Genomic DNA, 15,586 nt, shown 5'->3' on the forward strand with positions numbered 1-15,586 from the left:
ATGTTGTGTATGGCGCTCTTGGTGATTTCTCTTTCTCTCTTGCAGGTGATAGAGGACTTGCTGGATTCCAAGGACTCAAAGGTTTGCAGCTCTCCTCTTACTTTCAGACATAATGTGGAGTCAGCGAATGATCTGGATCCGTTTTATTTCATTCTAGGTGAAACAGGTGAAAAGGGATCCAGAGGTCTGCAAGGTGAGCACAGCTCTGTGAATTGTCATGAACTTGGTTCGGCCTGCGTGGCTTTACTGATCCAGATGTGTTGCTTATCAGGGGAACCTGGTTTACCAGGACCAGCAGGAGAGAAAGGCTCCAAAGGATCCATGGGTGAGTCGCAGGACTAACTAATCGAATCTGACATCATTTTGCTGTTCCAGACTATTAACTGGATCCTCACTGGTTGCTTGGAAGCAATAAACATGATCATTATGCGACTTCTTGTTTTTGTGGGTTTATTTTCGAAATGATGAACTTTTTTGCTTTTTATCGTCAGGACTTTCTGGACAAGACGGTGAAAAGGGATCAAGAGGTAAATTAAATATATTATTGCAGCAGCACAATCCCACACTGAACTTTATCTCCCAAGAATGTCTGAAACACTTCGACCTGAACTCATCATGAATTCAGTTGTTTGTTTTATGGGCTTCAGGTGACCAGGGACCGCCTGGCCCGCCTGGACTCAGGGGTTCTGCTGGGCCTCCTGGAGATGCCGGACTTCCAGGTAAAATCCCTTCTTTTGAAATATTCATTGTTTGACCACATGCTTATTTTCTATTGCTGTAACACACGTTGTCTCCTTCCCCCTGAAGGAACACCAGGGCTTCAAGGACCACCAGGTAGGCGTCTTTTTAAGGAAGCAGCACAAAAATCAAGGACACTAATTCAGTTCTTTTTGTTTAAAAAGACGGTTAGAGATTTTTGAACTGAAGTTCTGTTAAAACAACATAACCACTCAAAATCTCAAAGATTCAGATTGGTTGCCCCTGGAGACTAGAGATGATGTCTCATCCAAGACCAAAGGAAACTTCTACAACACACACAGAAAAAAACCCTGATCTCAACGAAATCCTTATTCTATCAACCATTAAAACTGTCCTCATGTTCACATTTGGTGCACATTTTAATTACGAGTCAGAAAACCAGTTGGATTTGTAGTTTGGTCTTGACCAAGCAACTATAAGCAACACAAGACAATAACAATCAATTTCTCTCCCTGCAATCAAATACAAAAGGACCATGTTCAGAAATGGCACAGCACTGTCTGCCACTGGTTTAATGAAAAACAAACAGAAATACCAATAAACAGGTTACATCTGAAACTGTAACCGAGTTACGTAGCAGCTGCCATATTGGATTCTGTAGCAGGGACTGCTGGGAAAACCAATTTTCAAATACACAGAGAATGAAACAACTGCAAATTAGATAGAAAGATATCAAGTGCTTCTGACCTTAACAGAACCTCTTTTTTTTTTAAAGTCAGCTTTCATTCCTGTAATGTTTTCCACGTCGACACTGTTCTTTGTGTTGTTAGGAATTCCAGGAAATCCCGGCCGACCAGGAGCCAAAGGTACAGCTGCTGTCCTCCTGCAGAGCTTTCCTTTCAGTGACTGTTTTTCAGCTGTTTGACGTGCGTTTGTGTTTTTAAGGTGAACCCGGTCAAGCTGGACGAATCATCAACGCAGGTGAAGGAAATTATAATGACAAAACACGTTTCGACACACTCGGTGAGATTAGCAGCTAACGGTGCAGTGATCTCTGTCGTTTCCCAGCCGGCTCTACTTCTGTTGGCATCCCAGGGCCACCTGGACCTGCTGGGCCCCCGGGTCCCGCTGGTCCTCCGGGACTATCAGGTCTCTCTCTCTCTCTCTCTCACAGAAATGATTCCTGAAAAGTTTTTGCCATCCGTTATGATAGATCGTTGAATCTGGTGACTGCTGCAAGTAGAAACCAGCTGATGTTTTAAATCCATCTCTTCAGGTCCCATTGGCCCTGCTGGTCTGCCTGGCCCACCTGGTAGGTTGCTGTAGACACATATTTTCATTTTGTTTTAAACATTTTGCTCTTAGATGCCAAGTCTGATAGGTGTCATCTTCTACTTGACCCTGCAGGTCCTAAAGGTGACAGAGGATATAAGGGAGAGCAGGGAGAGACTGGGACAACCAGGGAAACCATATATTCATCTACAGCAGAGAGTGAGTCCTTTTTAATCTTCCTGCAGATGAATTTCCAATTTAATCTAACGCAGAGTACGCTGAACGTAAATCTCTCTTTCTTTTTTGAACTAAAAACATTATATTTAAGTCGTAAAGTTTTTTGACGTTGTGGTTGTGAACGCTGCATATTTAGAAGTCTTCTTTGTGTATCTCGTCACTTATTTGCATGTTGCCGCTCACTGGTGGTGTTTATATAACAGTAAATCTTATATCTGCTCTCAATCTGCAACAAACCAACATATTTTGACCGCAGCTTAATTTATAAGTCACACTTTTGAACACCGATTTCCGAGTGAATCATCAAAACTCATTTCTTTCGACCTGTTAACGGCACACAACTGAGAAATGCTTTGGAAAACATCTTCGTAGCTGGTAGGAAACTCACTGTGAAGTGAAGCATGGCGGTGGCTGCATCATGATGTGGGAACACTTTTGTTCAGGAGGCCAGAAGCTCACCTTCCACTACAGTGCAAACCTTTTTTAACATATGGCCAGGCGCAAAAGAACGGCTTAGATTAACATTCAACTAAAACGTCCCAGTCAAAGTCGAGACCTACATCTAGCTGATGGACTTTGGTATGTTGGTATGTTCACAGATGCTTCAAATTCAGTCTAACTGAGCGTGAGCCATTTAGCAAAGAAGAATGAACAATGATGCTTTCTCTAGATGCTCAGCGCTGATAGACTCTGAATCAGCTGCTGCTGTAGTTTCAGGGGAACGTAGTTCTCCTTCGCCTTACAGATGCGCAACACTTACTGTTGGTTTAGCAGATAAATCCCGATAGCATTCACCGAGTTTTATGGATGAAATGTGAAACAGTTAATTCAATCTGAGTGCTTGAGGAGAAAGTCTGATCGGGGGGATTTTGATTGAAGTCTTTACCTGCATCTTTGTCGCTTCCCTTTCTATAATTGCTAGAGAATTCAGGGAGTTTTTTCTTTTTCAAACTTGTGGTGCAAAAGTAATTTTTTTTTTTTTTAACATTTTATTCTTGGTTTGTTCTTCAGGGCAGTTTGGTGCTGGAGGAAGCTCCTCTTTCCATGGCATACCTGGGCCACCGGGTCCACCTGGGCCTCCCGGACGTCCAGGTGAGAGACAGAGAGAGAGAGAGAGAGAGAGAGAGAGAGAGAGAGATCAGGCGGCGTCCCGAATCCCGCTGACTCAGATGATTTGACATTTTGTGCTTTCATCAGGCGACTCGAGACAAGGACCTCCAGGACCACCAGGGCCTCCAGGTAAGCATTCATATTCACTTCTGCAATAGTTGTTACGACAACACATGCAGACAAGATGATGATGATGATGATACAATGTCCGGGTAAATGCCATTACGTATCGCTCTTTAGGTTATGGGATACCAGGACCTAAAGGAGAAAAGGGAGATGTGGGTTTCACATCCAGCTCAGGTAAAATCCAAAGCATCAGCTTGTCTTTAGTTTTTATTATTTAGTTTCTGTAGTTTACTAGAACTTCCCAGCCTTCTTGTGACACAGACTTTTCTGCTGCTCTGCTTATAGGAACATATTATTCTGGACCGCCGGGACCTCCTGGACAGCCTGGACCTAAAGGAGCAACAGGTAATCATGGTTATAAATCCACCTCCGTGTTCTGACGTTGTAGGTTTGCTCACACTCAGTCACCTTGTTTGTTTCAGGCTCTCCTGGACCCCGCGGATACACAGGTGCTTTCTGTAGTTCACATTTACGAAGGTTGCACAGATCTTAATGTTTGGGGCTAAAGATAAAACACCCACGATGTTTGACACGAGTGACTGTCACATGTGCCTCAGGTGAGCAAGGCCCACCGGGCGTGCCTGGGACGCCAGGAAGAGCAGGAAGCTCCGTTGCGTATGGAGGAAACACGGTTCCTGGACCACCGGGTCCACCGGGGCCTCCTGGTCTCCCAGGGTTACCTGGAGTGAAGGGTAAAGCCAATAAGACGTTGAGATGCATGAATCGCCTCGTTGCTTTGTTGTTTGTGTTTTATTTGAGGACTCATGATGATCACACACGTGTGTGTTTTTCCTTTGACAGGAGACACTGGAGCTCCAGGAATTCCAGGCACATCAAGAGGTGGGGATTTTCAAAATGTTGATCCTAAATACTCTTCAATCTTGTTCACTGATTGTTTTTATCCTGTGAGAAAAAAAAACAAAAAACAATAAAACAAAACACAGACTGTCTTATGTTTCCAGGTTCAGTCTCAGTCACCTCGGGCCCTGCTGGGCCCCCGGGACCCCCAGGACCTCCCGGCCTCCCAGGTTCCTTCGCTTCCTCCACCGAGATGCGGCAGTACATTTCAGACTACCTGAGTACGTCTTTTGTCCAAGAACAAGGGAGTTAGAGGACGGGAACAAACTACTGACATGCCTTTTTTTGGTTTTTGGTCCATACAGGTAGATACAGACTGAGCAGTCTACCTGGCCCTCCAGGTCCACCCGGGCCTCCAGGACTCCCAGGAACCTTCTCAGGATCTATAGACGACATCGCTACTCGCATCATTGCATACCTGCGACGTAAGACCTGATATCGGTCGTATAAAGGGGAGCTACCTTTGACCTTTAGGAAAGGTCACGGTTGGCTGTTGGTAACCATGTTTAACTGTGGACCTGTAGGTTCAGACTCAGGCTTCAGCATCGGCGTTCAGGGACCTCCAGGACCGCCTGGTCCTCCTGGGCCCGCCTCTGGCTCCCTGACTGTCAGCGCTCTCATCGCCATGCTTCAGAGTGAGTACATAAACAGCTCACTAAAAGATGTACAGACATCCCTGGTGAAAATGTAAGTTAGGCAGCCTCAAAAGGTGAATGTATATGTGGTACATCAACCTAATCTCAGAACATTTTGTACTTTTAAGGGGAGGTGTTATGTAAAATGATTTTTTCAGCTTTGTGTTATGCTATAAAGTTATTCCCTCATCAAAAACACACTTGGAGTGTGTTGATTTTTCATGCATGTTTGAGAAATCCTTTAATCTCCCTTGGCAACCATTCAGGCATGCCTAAACGCTTGCTTTCACAAAGCACCGCCTATTTCCACCATGCTCAACTAGACTAGCGGCAGTAGCAGTTAGCAAACGCCCGGTGGAGCTGCACATCTGCCGAGTTCATCATAAGAACTTCTTCTCAGTCCTAAAAAAAAAAAAATTATCAGACTAGAAACGATGAAACAGAAAAACAAATCGTTCCTATTGTGAAGTACAGTGGAGGAACCGTAACGCTGTGGGCCTGTTTCTCTTCACAGGCTTCCAGAAACAAGGCCTGTGTCTGGAAGCCTTGGTAAAATACAGAGACGTTTTAAGTACAAATCTTGTGCCTTTTTACCCGAAAACTGTAGACTGGTTATTTAGGTCTGTGTTCAGCAGTAGAATCACCTGAAACATGACGACAAATCAACAGAGAAAACGGTTCAGCAAATACAAACTCAACTTCCTTCTCAACACTGAATACTATAAAATGGGCTTAGCGAACGGAGCAAGAAGAGAAGAGGGAATCAAAGATGCAGGACTGTAGACGATCTGGAGCAGAGGTCTTGAACTTCAACAGTTGGTGTCCTGCAGCTATTAGATGTGTTCCTGGTCTAAACACACTTGCATCCTTAGCATGCAGTCAGGGTTTACAGACTCCTGTTATGACAGAATTATTTGATTCAGCTTCGTCGAAGCAAAGACACATTTAAAATTAGCAAGAGACGACCAGCCTTCGATGATCAAGGAAAATGCTTGATCATCATATGCCGTTACAGGATCAAACCATGTTCTCTTCTATTGGCTGAAAGAATGTCTACAAAGTATTGACACCAATGGTCGCCATATAATGACTTTCCTCATGTGGGGCGACTGAAAAACTGAAATTCATTGAAATCCATTGTGTCGTTACCTTATCCTCATGTTGCACCATGCAGACACTGAAGTTTCATAGGGTGCATCAGTCTGATCTGTGGTTTGAAATGTCTAGGAGATGACGTGAGAAGATATTTGTCTGGACCACCTGGGCCTCAAGGACCTCCCGGACCCCCAGGGGCCTCAGGAGGACTCTCCGGCACTTACAGAATAGAGGAGGTAGCCACATATGTCTTCAATATCATGAACGGTAAGAGGAGCTCACAGCAGAAATCCGTAACCTTGGGAGGTGAGGTCAATCACTGAGGTTACTATGACGTTCAGAGAGGGGGATTGCGAGAGGCCCGCCAGGTCCACGAGGTCTACCGGGCCCCCCCGGAGCTCCAGGCGCAGGAGGCTCTGGCTTCACCACCGCTACCATCGACTACTCGGCTCTGATCCGAAGTGAGAGCGCTCTGTCAGTTTTTTTAATCCGTCTTTACAGACACAGAGTGGAAACTAATCACCATCTTCATCTACGCAGATTCAGATTTCCGTTCCTGGATCACTTCCGCTGTGCAGCAAGGTCCTCCTGGTCCTCCAGGTGTCCCAGGGCTGCCTGGGCCTCCTGGTCCTCAGGGGCCCCCAGGGGTCTCTACGGCGACGGTGTACGGATCGGGAAGTCGTGGCTACAGCTTGGAGGAAATTCAGCGCTACCTGCAGGGTGAGTCTGAGAGAAACCAAAGAACTAAAGCCCATTTGAGTCTGGGTCGACATTTTGTATTTAAAACGGACAGTTTTAGAGATGCAGAGTCGGCGTTATAAAATTTCTCCGGTCCAGTACATGTTCACATCATCGAAGCAACAAGAAATAAAGATGACGACCAAATCAACTTCATGTTTCACAACTTCGTCTACTTTAATGAGCATAAATTTGAGTCCTGTGTGTAACTTGATCTTACTGTGCTCCGTCTCAGGTTCTGGATTCAGAGGTCTCCCTGGACCCCCAGGCCCCCCAGGTCCCCAGGGGCCACCGGGCGCTGTCACCGGATCAGTGACCTACAGTGGAAATTTCCCTCGGGAGAGCATCCGCGCTGAAATTCAACAGTATCTGTCTAGTAAGAATCTAACAGCTCACACACACACGCAAATGGTTTAATAGCCAACATTTTACATTTTAAGTTTTAAAGGATAAAAATACCAATTTTGCTGCATCCTTTCAGCCTTTCTGTTGACTGCTGAAAGTCCTGCTCTCTCTCGCTCTTCTGCAACCTAAAAGAGCCGCAACATGTCTTAGAAAACATGGCTCCCTTCTGCAGTGTCTTGCATGTTGCTTCTCTGACTTATTTTATTTTCTTAAACTCTCTGGCCTGAGAACAGCCCCACTCTGAGCCTCTTAGAATAACAACTTCCCCACTGAACAGTGTTAGAAAAATCTGTACTTACACATGGTGCGTAAAATGGTTGAAGAAAACGGATCAAGCTGAAAATTGTTTGATTCCAGTGACCTGCTGATTTCTCTAACAAAAGGACTGATGCTAATTAATTGACACGGGTCAGAAGGTCGTGTTCAGAATAAGCACACATGGCAAACCCGCCATACCACGTTCAACCTCAAATCCTTTTTTTTTTTTTTTTTTTTCCAGGCGACAGCGTTCGACGTACCATTGTCGGGCCTCCAGGTCCTCAAGGTCCGAAGGGTCAGAAGGGAGATCGCGGAGAGCCTGGCTACTCCCAGAGCTACATTCAGAGCCAGAGCTACCAACAACAGAGCGACGATCGCTACGGCTCCCAGCGCAGAGACGTCGATGTCAGCAGGCTCACCGAGACGCTCGACTACTCCAACGTCGCCATGAAAGTTACAGACTACATTAAGAGTGAGTGGACAACAGCTGCTGCGAGATTTTCTCAATACTCTCTCTAAATGCGCAGGAAATTTGGCGATGATTAACATCATACCTTTAAAAAACATAATAAAATTTCCATTCTTGACACTAAGAAAATAAATGGTTTCTGCATCTTCTGATAGGATGGTAAAATGTCTGGTTCTCCTGCAGATCAAGGCCTGCTGCAGCAGTACATCTCCGACGGTTCATGGAGGACAAACGTCCGTGCAATTCAAGGACCCCCAGGTCCTCCGGGCCCTCCAGGACCGCCCGGCCACAGCCGTGTGATTGGCTCCTACGGCAACGTCACAGCTGACCTCATGGACTTCTTCAGGAGTGAGGATGCAGAGTTTAAGCTTTCCACCAGCTTCATCAAAAACAGGAAGATAACAACGTGGCATCAGGCAAATATTTTTAAACGACTCGTTTTGTTTTCTCAGGACACGGCACCGTTCCCGGCCCGCCAGGAAGCCCAGGTCTAAAGGGAGACAGAGGGTACCCAGGACCCAAAGGAGACAAGGGTAAGATTTACACAAACCTGATGAAACACTGCACCTTTTTAATAGCGATTTTTCATAAAACTAAAGCGAAGAGATTCGGTTTGATCACAGGTGATCCGGGACCTCCAGGTTTACCTGGAATCCCAGCGCCCCTCACTGTTCAGATTCCACACAAAGTGCAAAAGAGAGAAGCAGGTAACTTCAGTGGAAACATCCGATATCATCTAAAAGATCAAATATGTGAAAAACAAACAAAAAAAACCCATACAAATCAAATATCTGAACCGTTTTTTTTTATTTTTTATGCAGGCGATAAAGTGGCGGTTCGTCGAAAGCGTCGTCGATCTCAAGCCGGCTTCGGCTGAAGGCCGTCCTGCTGGCCGACGCAATATTCCAAATCAGCTTTAATTGTTTGTTTGTTTTTTGGTTCCTTTTTAAGATTTTAGTTGTTAAACTGTACAAATATGCTCTTTACTGTTTCTTTCCAAGACAGGTTGGTTTGGGAAAATAATAAAAACAAAGCATTCATCTCTTTAAAAAAATGCTTCTTGTAGAGGTGTTAGCCTGTGGTTTTTAGAAGGCTCAGACTTCACTGTTCAACTTGTGGGTGTGTAATGTTTACTTTGCTTAGTTAGAAGCTTATGTTCCCTTAGCCTGGGGGAAGCTTTTGCCAAGCAATAAGCGGCGGTTGCTTTTTTTTTATTTCAAATGCAAGCGTCTGCTCTTTTTACTTTTTATATTTGCTGACATTTGGGGATTATATGTATCGAGGACTATAGGAAGCGTTGAAAAGCATTTATTTCGCATTGGCCCTGTAAAAAATATTTTAAACCGTTCGGCCTCTAACAAAAACACGAGCTAGCCTCGGCCTCAAAGTGAGGGTCATTTTACGAAGGTTTGAGATTTACTTGAAAGGTTTTGTTGGTATAAAGAAGAGAAATATGTTTGTATTATTGTCGAGATGGACTCGGAAAGACACGACTGATTTAATTGTATATTTTTGTGTAAGAGCACTGAATTTGATATTTTCTATATGCCTTTTAAGTGTTGGAGTGAGTAAATTATAAACATGGATGAACCTTTTGGATTAAAAAGGCCCAAAAAAAAAAAAAAAAATTAAATAATAAATCTATTTTTGGATTTGGGAGTCTTTGTATTTTTATGACTATTTTACAAACAGTTTCAGTCAAGTCTTCAAATAAACAGTCAAGGTTTTATTTACAAGAAAAGAAAATGGGCATTTTATAGAGATGCATTAAATACATTAGATCCGACATCAAAAATGCATATAACGGGAAAATTCATGATGGGAGAGTGACGCTTGAAAACGATGCAACTGAGAAGAAAAATGTAAAAAAAAAAAAAAAAAAAAATATCTAAGAACTAAGAAAAATCCAGCATTCATAAAAAAATGATGTTCAAGTCATCTTATAGAAAATATACCACAGAGCAGCAACAAAGTAATATGATGATGTAACACAGCTGAAAGCTTCAGATGCTGACATTCATACAGTAACAGGTACTCTGATAAGCAACGACAGCATCAAAGGTAGGGAAGCGTTAGAAAACTAAAACGATGCAAAAAGAAAATCAAAATAAAATCGAGCGCAGTAACTAAACAGAAAAAAAACAAAAACTCTGAAACATTACAGTCATCTGGAGTTTCGATAGGCTTCTGTGAGGCAAAGGATCAAGTCTCTGAACCTTCATGAATATTCTTCAACTCAAGTGGCGAACCAGTGCAGTTACATTCCTCTACAATTCAAAGTTTACAACAAACCACCTGTTTGTGCGAACGCTGCTCCAAATAAGTGACCTTATTTATATTCTTCGAACAGGACAGCGGTGTTTACAGCACTTTGGGGTGAGGGAGAGTAACAGTATGTCGTAAATAAATTCATCAATTTGTCTCTGGAGGAGACAGAAATGCTGTTGGTAAGCACAGTTTTCGATTATTCTGTAGTCACACGAACACGGTACGTACTAGTTTTTTTGGATACAGCTTTATGACGGGGTTTTTTTTTTTTGATGCCCTATGACATTAGATGCGGTATGCACAGTAAATACACTCCTCTTTTCTTCTCCCAGATCTACTTTACATGCAGCCACAGATTTTTTATTTTTTTTTTTCCCCCCAAATGGATTTGATCACCAGCTAATGTGAAGTGCAACAGGGACAACCGCTTTGTTTAAGTGCAAAACATTCAAGGGTTTCGTTTATTTACTGCGAGCGGTAAAAATGTCAGAAATGGGGCGGGGAGGGGATGTGTGTGTGCGTGTGTGAGGCACTGGAGATTATTTATGCTGTTGCAGGCTGTGCTTATAATAATCTGACAAGCATGGCTGATCTTAGCTAACAACCGCAAACCTTGGAAATCTTCTCATGCTCAAAAAAGTGCATATTACTTAGATATTTCCCAGCAGGCTGAGAAAATGCTTTTAGGTGAGGGAACGTGGTGTAGGCACATCAAGCTCACTGACTGCAGAATCAAAGCACAAATTACATTTCAATGTTTATCAGAGACAAAAAGAACAACAACAACAACAACAAAAAAAACTCCCATCGGGGATACAGGGTGGGGGAGAGATAAAAGTTTGACTGGAGTTTACTTTGAGGAACATAAACATGAGGCTATAAACCCGAGTTCTGCAGGTTTGGGATGGGGTAGAATTTGGACACCCGGCTTTGGGTGGTGGGGTTAAGGCATTCGGATTCCCCGCTCATCTTGAAGAAGACTTCTTGCTCCTGGAGCTTCCGCGTGAATTCCTCCTCCAGCGCCTGCAGGGAAGCAGCGAAAAGCGGCCGTAAAATGCAAATTCTGCTGAAAGAAACCTGCTGTGAGCGACTTTATGACCGAAGAGCATACCTTTTTCCTAGGTCTCAGCTTCTCTCTCCAGTCTTTTATCTCCTGGCTGTGCTCCTCGTCCAGCTCCTTCAGCTTTTGGGTCTCGTGTTCAATAAGCAGGTGGCATTTCTCGTTCTGAAAACGAGGTAAGAGAACGACGTTAACATGAATCGGTGCTGAACTCTGGTTTTTTTTATGCACTCATATCCAAACAACTCTCTGCTCTGCTTTTAAACTGCTGCATTATCTGTGCCATTAGCGTAGAAAGTCAGTTTTTCTATTCGTCTGCAGTAATTTCAATGTAAAAATCAGAGAAAAAAAAAAATCATCTCAAAATAAAAATATCTTTAGCAATTCATTATTTTTTTTAAAAGCATACTTAATGTAATGCTATGTTTTTGTGCCTGTTTATTCTCCCTGTACAAATGCAGCCTTGTCAGAAAGAAACCACACATCTCCAAAAAAATACTTTACAGGAAATGAAGAAAACATCTTGATTCTGGATTCAAATTCAAACTGTTTGGAAAAAAGCTCTTAAACATATATTTATTAAAATAATGTATCAACAAAACTTGAAATAGAAATGTAGAATAAAAAAAGGTATGGTGAGAAACCACACGAGTCTCTAATGGGTCTGAACATGCAAATTTAAGGACATTAAAACATTATTAAACAGCCAAAGCCAGACAGTGCTAGTTGACACAAGTTGTCCAGCAGGGGGCACTGCAGCAGAGAATGGGGCTTTTAACCCGGTTTTCATGAACACATCCTCATCTCGACACTATATTTTCCGCGCATGTTATGCATTTTAGGGGAGAAATAAACACTTCCAGTTGTAAGCAATTAATTCCTAATATGTTTTGCTACAACCAACAACCAATTGACAGGACAGACTTTTAGTGCTGGGTTTCTATTGGCTTCGGAGTGACGTGTCGGTGAGTGTAAGTGTGTCAGTGTGACCTGCAGCTGCTGCAGCTCGCGGATGTTGGAGTCGCACTGCAGCTGCAGATCCCTCATCTGGTTCTCGTGTTTCTGGTGCTGATGGAGTCTCTCGTTCTTCTGCCTCTTCTCCTCCTGCGCGGCAAACTAGACGGAGAGCAGAAGAATCGCACGGCTTTATTTAAAACGAATGTTTGTGAAAAGCAAAAACAAATAAGGAGGTGAGCTAGTGTGGATACAGAATAAAAAGGGGGGAAAACCAAAGTACTTCTCCTTCGGCGAAAGACGGGAGTGTGACTCTGCACCTGCTTTATGCGTTCCCTCTCTTGGTCTGGCGTCATGGCCGCGACGACGGTGATGCGGAGGCTCTTCTTGAACATGGCCATGCGGGTCTTTGCGTCGCTGCGTTGGATTTTGGGCAGGCGGACCCTCTCTTGATTCTGTTTGTTCTTCAGCTCCTCTATCAACCGCTGGTTGTAGCGCTGCATCTGCTCCATTTCCTACCACAAACGCAAACTTTTACAAATCTAGTATGTTCGACGAAAACCTGCATGTGCTTCTCTAACCCGTTACTTTTTCATGTCGCTTCAGCAGCTGATGTCTCTGCATGAAGTACTGGTCTTTCAGCTGCTGCTTGAGCAGCTGGTGCTTCTCCTGCAGGTGGCGCTCCTCCAGCTCCCACATCGCTGCCTCTCGTGCTGCGGAACACACCAGAATGTGAAGGCAGGGCTGCGGACGTGTTCTGGTTAGCAAACATGCTGGACAGGAGGGAAACTAAAGCAAGTTGGACCGTGTGCAGCACGTCTGGTTGATTGTCAACGTCTTTGTTTATGTTGACTCTAGGCATGCCATGCCGCACTGACGCAGTAAATCATGTAAAAGTGGCCAAACCGCGTGTTGTCACACCAGGTTTATGTTCATCACCAGACATCCGAGTAGACTGATGTTTGTGGATCTCTGGATCAAAAAAGGCTTTTATTTTTAATTAAAGTTCTTTTTTTTAATACTATATAGTATTCATAGAAATTGAATTTTAGGCTTCATCATAAAAAATTAACTATAAAGTTCATCACTGAGTGGAACAAAGCCACACATCACATGAGTTTCATCTTTTCAGTGGAACGACTGAAACTGTTCAAGGATTTTCTTTTTGCTGAGATGCCGTCCGTCGAGTCCCAACAGACAGAACTCAATTGTTTTTCTTGTTGCAAGATGCAAACTGCAATCAAATGTAGCATAAATGGAAAAGTGTGTCAGAAAAGAGAAACAAAGCATAATCTCTGGAAGCAGAAGACGGTGAAGGCGTTCTGAAAAACCTAGGAGAAAAAAAACCCACAAAAACATAGTTTCATGGCTCCTCCTCGGCTTCCTTACCTCTCAGCAGCTGCTGTTTGTGGTTGAGGCAGTCCCTCTCGATGGTGGCTATTTCTAGTTTGTGCTGCTGGATGATTTTCTTCAGAGCGCCGTCCAGCTCCTGCTGCTGCTTCTGCAGGAACTCCTGCTCCTGAGGAGAAGAGCAGCGGCAGTGAGGAGCGGCCAGGCGAGGCCACAAAGAGGGACAGCAAGGAGCCAGGAACGACGAAATGCAATGAAATGTCACACGACACACACAGGTCCAAGCCTCATCAAGTCTAATCATAGAACATCCACTTCAAACTCAGTCCAACTTCAAACTCAGTCCAACTTCATCAGCGGGGCCGAAGAGAGGAGACGGGGAGGGAGGGAAAAAAGAGGCTCAGAGGAAAACACCTGCACTGATGTCAGCACAGACCCTTCAACTGAGGCCGATTTCATCAGGTGACCGCCTCAGACAGCAGGAGAAAACAACGGATTTGAACTGTTGGGAAAATTTGGCATTTCTGTTTTTGTAGTATGCGGCTGCAAATTGGCAGTTTCTAGCTTCATTACCTACTTATGATTCCATGCGATGAACTTTATCGTACAGACGAGCATTTAACCAAGACTGACATAATCATTCTAACGAGACACTGTGTAGTTATAAGCTTTTGAGTAATGGAAGGAAATCAGCTGGGAAACAGAAATGACTGATTTCACTTTGAAACTAAACATGTTATATTTTCTCCGCCCTGCAAACACACCCTACGTTAAAGCTAACAGGTAGCAACAATCTTTTTTTCGGGAAGCTGAAGGCTAAACTAACCTCAGTGCTGGATTAGAGTTTCAAAATAAAGTCAAAGGAAGCACAACAGCAAATCAGAGGCAAAATTTCTAATTGGACAGTAAAAATTGTGACATTCTGACATGTTCAAAAATATACATAAATAAAAGAATAAAATCTAAAGTAATTCAGAAATTTATTATTTTAGAGTAATTAGTCATAGATATGTCTTGTCAAATAATTTGGTGAAAATTGACTGTATTTCCACATATCTTTATTACCATAAACATTTGATTGTTCAAACTGTTAATCTTTAAATTGAGCCAGACAAAATCATTCTTCAGGACAAATTATCGCCGACTAAAATCTGAGTTTGCAGATGAAGATTAGATTATAAATGAGATCATAAAAACAAAATTGGTGAACAGAAGTTGGCCAAAAATCTCTGACTGGTGGATCTGTACTTTTGAATTTTTTCACTGTGCTTCATCATAACACCGTTTGCTCTCAAAGACAAGCTTTTGGTACAGAACAAGGTAACTCGGTATATATCCGTCTGTTGTTTCAGAGTAACCTTATTACGCCGCTTTAAATCATTGCACAAATGACTCTCATGCGCCGTTTAGGCAGTTTCAGTATAACTGCTCCTCAGATGTAAATATATACTCAGCCAGAAGATCTCAAAACCTGCATTACCAGCATATTAAGACAAACACCATCCAGTTTTATGCACACGATATCAATGCCACGTACGCTACACAAACCAGATGTAGAACATTTGTGAACTGGTGAAGGAAAAATACTGAGCAGGAGAGAAAGAACGACCACTGCACAAATACAGTGACGGCAACACTCAAAAAAAAAAACAAAAAAAAACATCAAAGTACTACAAGGCCAACGCCGCCCATGCTTACATGTGTAGTTCTCAAAGTACAAGTGAAGCAGCACAAGCGATCCTGTCACTGAACTTCACACACATCTAAGTATGGGCCAGAGACCGAGAGAAAGCAGGGTGGGTGGGTGGAGGAGGTGGGGGCACTTACATCCTGCATCTGAGCGTTGAAGAGTGCGCATGAGGATAACTGAAAAGACTGTATCATAACCTGGGCCACTGCCTGCGGAGGAGAGCACACAGCGCACTCGCCTTGATCACACGGACAGACGGTACACACAGCGTGCTGAGGAGTTTTCTCTTTCTCTCTCTCACACACACGCACACACACACACACACACACACACACACACACACACACACACACACACACACA

General features: G+C 43.5%; 2 protein-coding genes across 11 annotated transcripts in view; one reads left to right on the forward strand and one right to left on the reverse strand.

Moving 5' to 3' along the window:
* The window catches only part of col17a1b (collagen, type XVII, alpha 1b), a 34,174-nt gene extending 23,218 nt beyond the window's left edge, over positions 1 to 10,956 (forward strand). For all 8 annotated transcript variants that reach the window (XM_016667948.1, XM_016667947.1, XM_016667950.1 and 5 more), the window contains 30 exons: positions 46 to 81; positions 158 to 193; positions 272 to 325; positions 492 to 527; positions 648 to 719; positions 808 to 834; positions 1,530 to 1,565; positions 1,645 to 1,680; positions 1,768 to 1,848; positions 1,976 to 2,011; positions 2,107 to 2,190; positions 3,220 to 3,300; positions 3,406 to 3,447; positions 3,559 to 3,618; positions 3,730 to 3,789; positions 3,867 to 3,893; positions 4,002 to 4,136; positions 4,246 to 4,284; positions 4,407 to 4,523; positions 4,608 to 4,727; positions 4,827 to 4,937; positions 6,165 to 6,299; positions 6,374 to 6,493; positions 6,573 to 6,752; positions 7,006 to 7,146; positions 7,675 to 7,905; positions 8,086 to 8,250; positions 8,355 to 8,435; positions 8,526 to 8,609; positions 8,724 to 10,956. In XM_016667948.1, the coding sequence (XP_016523434.1) occupies positions 46 to 81; positions 158 to 193; positions 272 to 325; positions 492 to 527; positions 648 to 719; positions 808 to 834; positions 1,530 to 1,565; positions 1,645 to 1,680; positions 1,768 to 1,848; positions 1,976 to 2,011; positions 2,107 to 2,190; positions 3,220 to 3,300; positions 3,406 to 3,447; positions 3,559 to 3,618; positions 3,730 to 3,789; positions 3,867 to 3,893; positions 4,002 to 4,136; positions 4,246 to 4,284; positions 4,407 to 4,523; positions 4,608 to 4,727; positions 4,827 to 4,937; positions 6,165 to 6,299; positions 6,374 to 6,493; positions 6,573 to 6,752; positions 7,006 to 7,146; positions 7,675 to 7,905; positions 8,086 to 8,250; positions 8,355 to 8,435; positions 8,526 to 8,609; positions 8,724 to 8,779 (2,519 nt within the window). In that variant the 3' untranslated portion in view covers positions 8,780 to 10,956. The remainder of the gene's footprint in view (positions 1 to 45; positions 82 to 157; positions 194 to 271; positions 326 to 491; positions 528 to 647; positions 720 to 807; positions 835 to 1,529; positions 1,566 to 1,644; positions 1,681 to 1,767; positions 1,849 to 1,975; positions 2,012 to 2,106; positions 2,191 to 3,219; positions 3,301 to 3,405; positions 3,448 to 3,558; positions 3,619 to 3,729; positions 3,790 to 3,866; positions 3,894 to 4,001; positions 4,137 to 4,245; positions 4,285 to 4,406; positions 4,524 to 4,607; positions 4,728 to 4,826; positions 4,938 to 6,164; positions 6,300 to 6,373; positions 6,494 to 6,572; positions 6,753 to 7,005; positions 7,147 to 7,674; positions 7,906 to 8,085; positions 8,251 to 8,354; positions 8,436 to 8,525; positions 8,610 to 8,723) is intronic.
* The window catches only part of slka (STE20-like kinase a), a 21,620-nt gene continuing 15,647 nt past the window's right edge, over positions 9,614 to 15,586 (reverse strand). For 2 of the 3 annotated variants that reach the window (XM_007545311.2, XM_007545308.2), the window contains 6 exons: positions 13,574 to 13,703; positions 12,773 to 12,897; positions 12,505 to 12,699; positions 12,221 to 12,346; positions 11,282 to 11,395; positions 9,614 to 11,193 (listed from right to left, as the gene is read on the reverse strand). In XM_007545311.2, the coding sequence (XP_007545373.1) occupies positions 11,047 to 11,193; positions 11,282 to 11,395; positions 12,221 to 12,346; positions 12,505 to 12,699; positions 12,773 to 12,897; positions 13,574 to 13,703 (837 nt within the window). In that variant the 3' untranslated portion in view covers positions 9,614 to 11,046. Of the gene's footprint in view, positions 11,194 to 11,281; positions 11,396 to 12,220; positions 12,347 to 12,504; positions 12,700 to 12,772; positions 12,898 to 13,573; positions 13,704 to 15,361; positions 15,434 to 15,586 lie in introns of all 3 variants that reach the window. The other variant, XM_007545310.2, reaches the window with a different exon arrangement.

Source organism: Poecilia formosa, unplaced genomic scaffold (assembly GCF_000485575.1).
Source record: "Poecilia formosa unplaced genomic scaffold, Poecilia_formosa-5.1.2 Scaffold12, whole genome shotgun sequence".
Lineage (NCBI taxonomy): Eukaryota > Metazoa > Chordata > Actinopteri > Cyprinodontiformes > Poeciliidae > Poecilia > Poecilia formosa.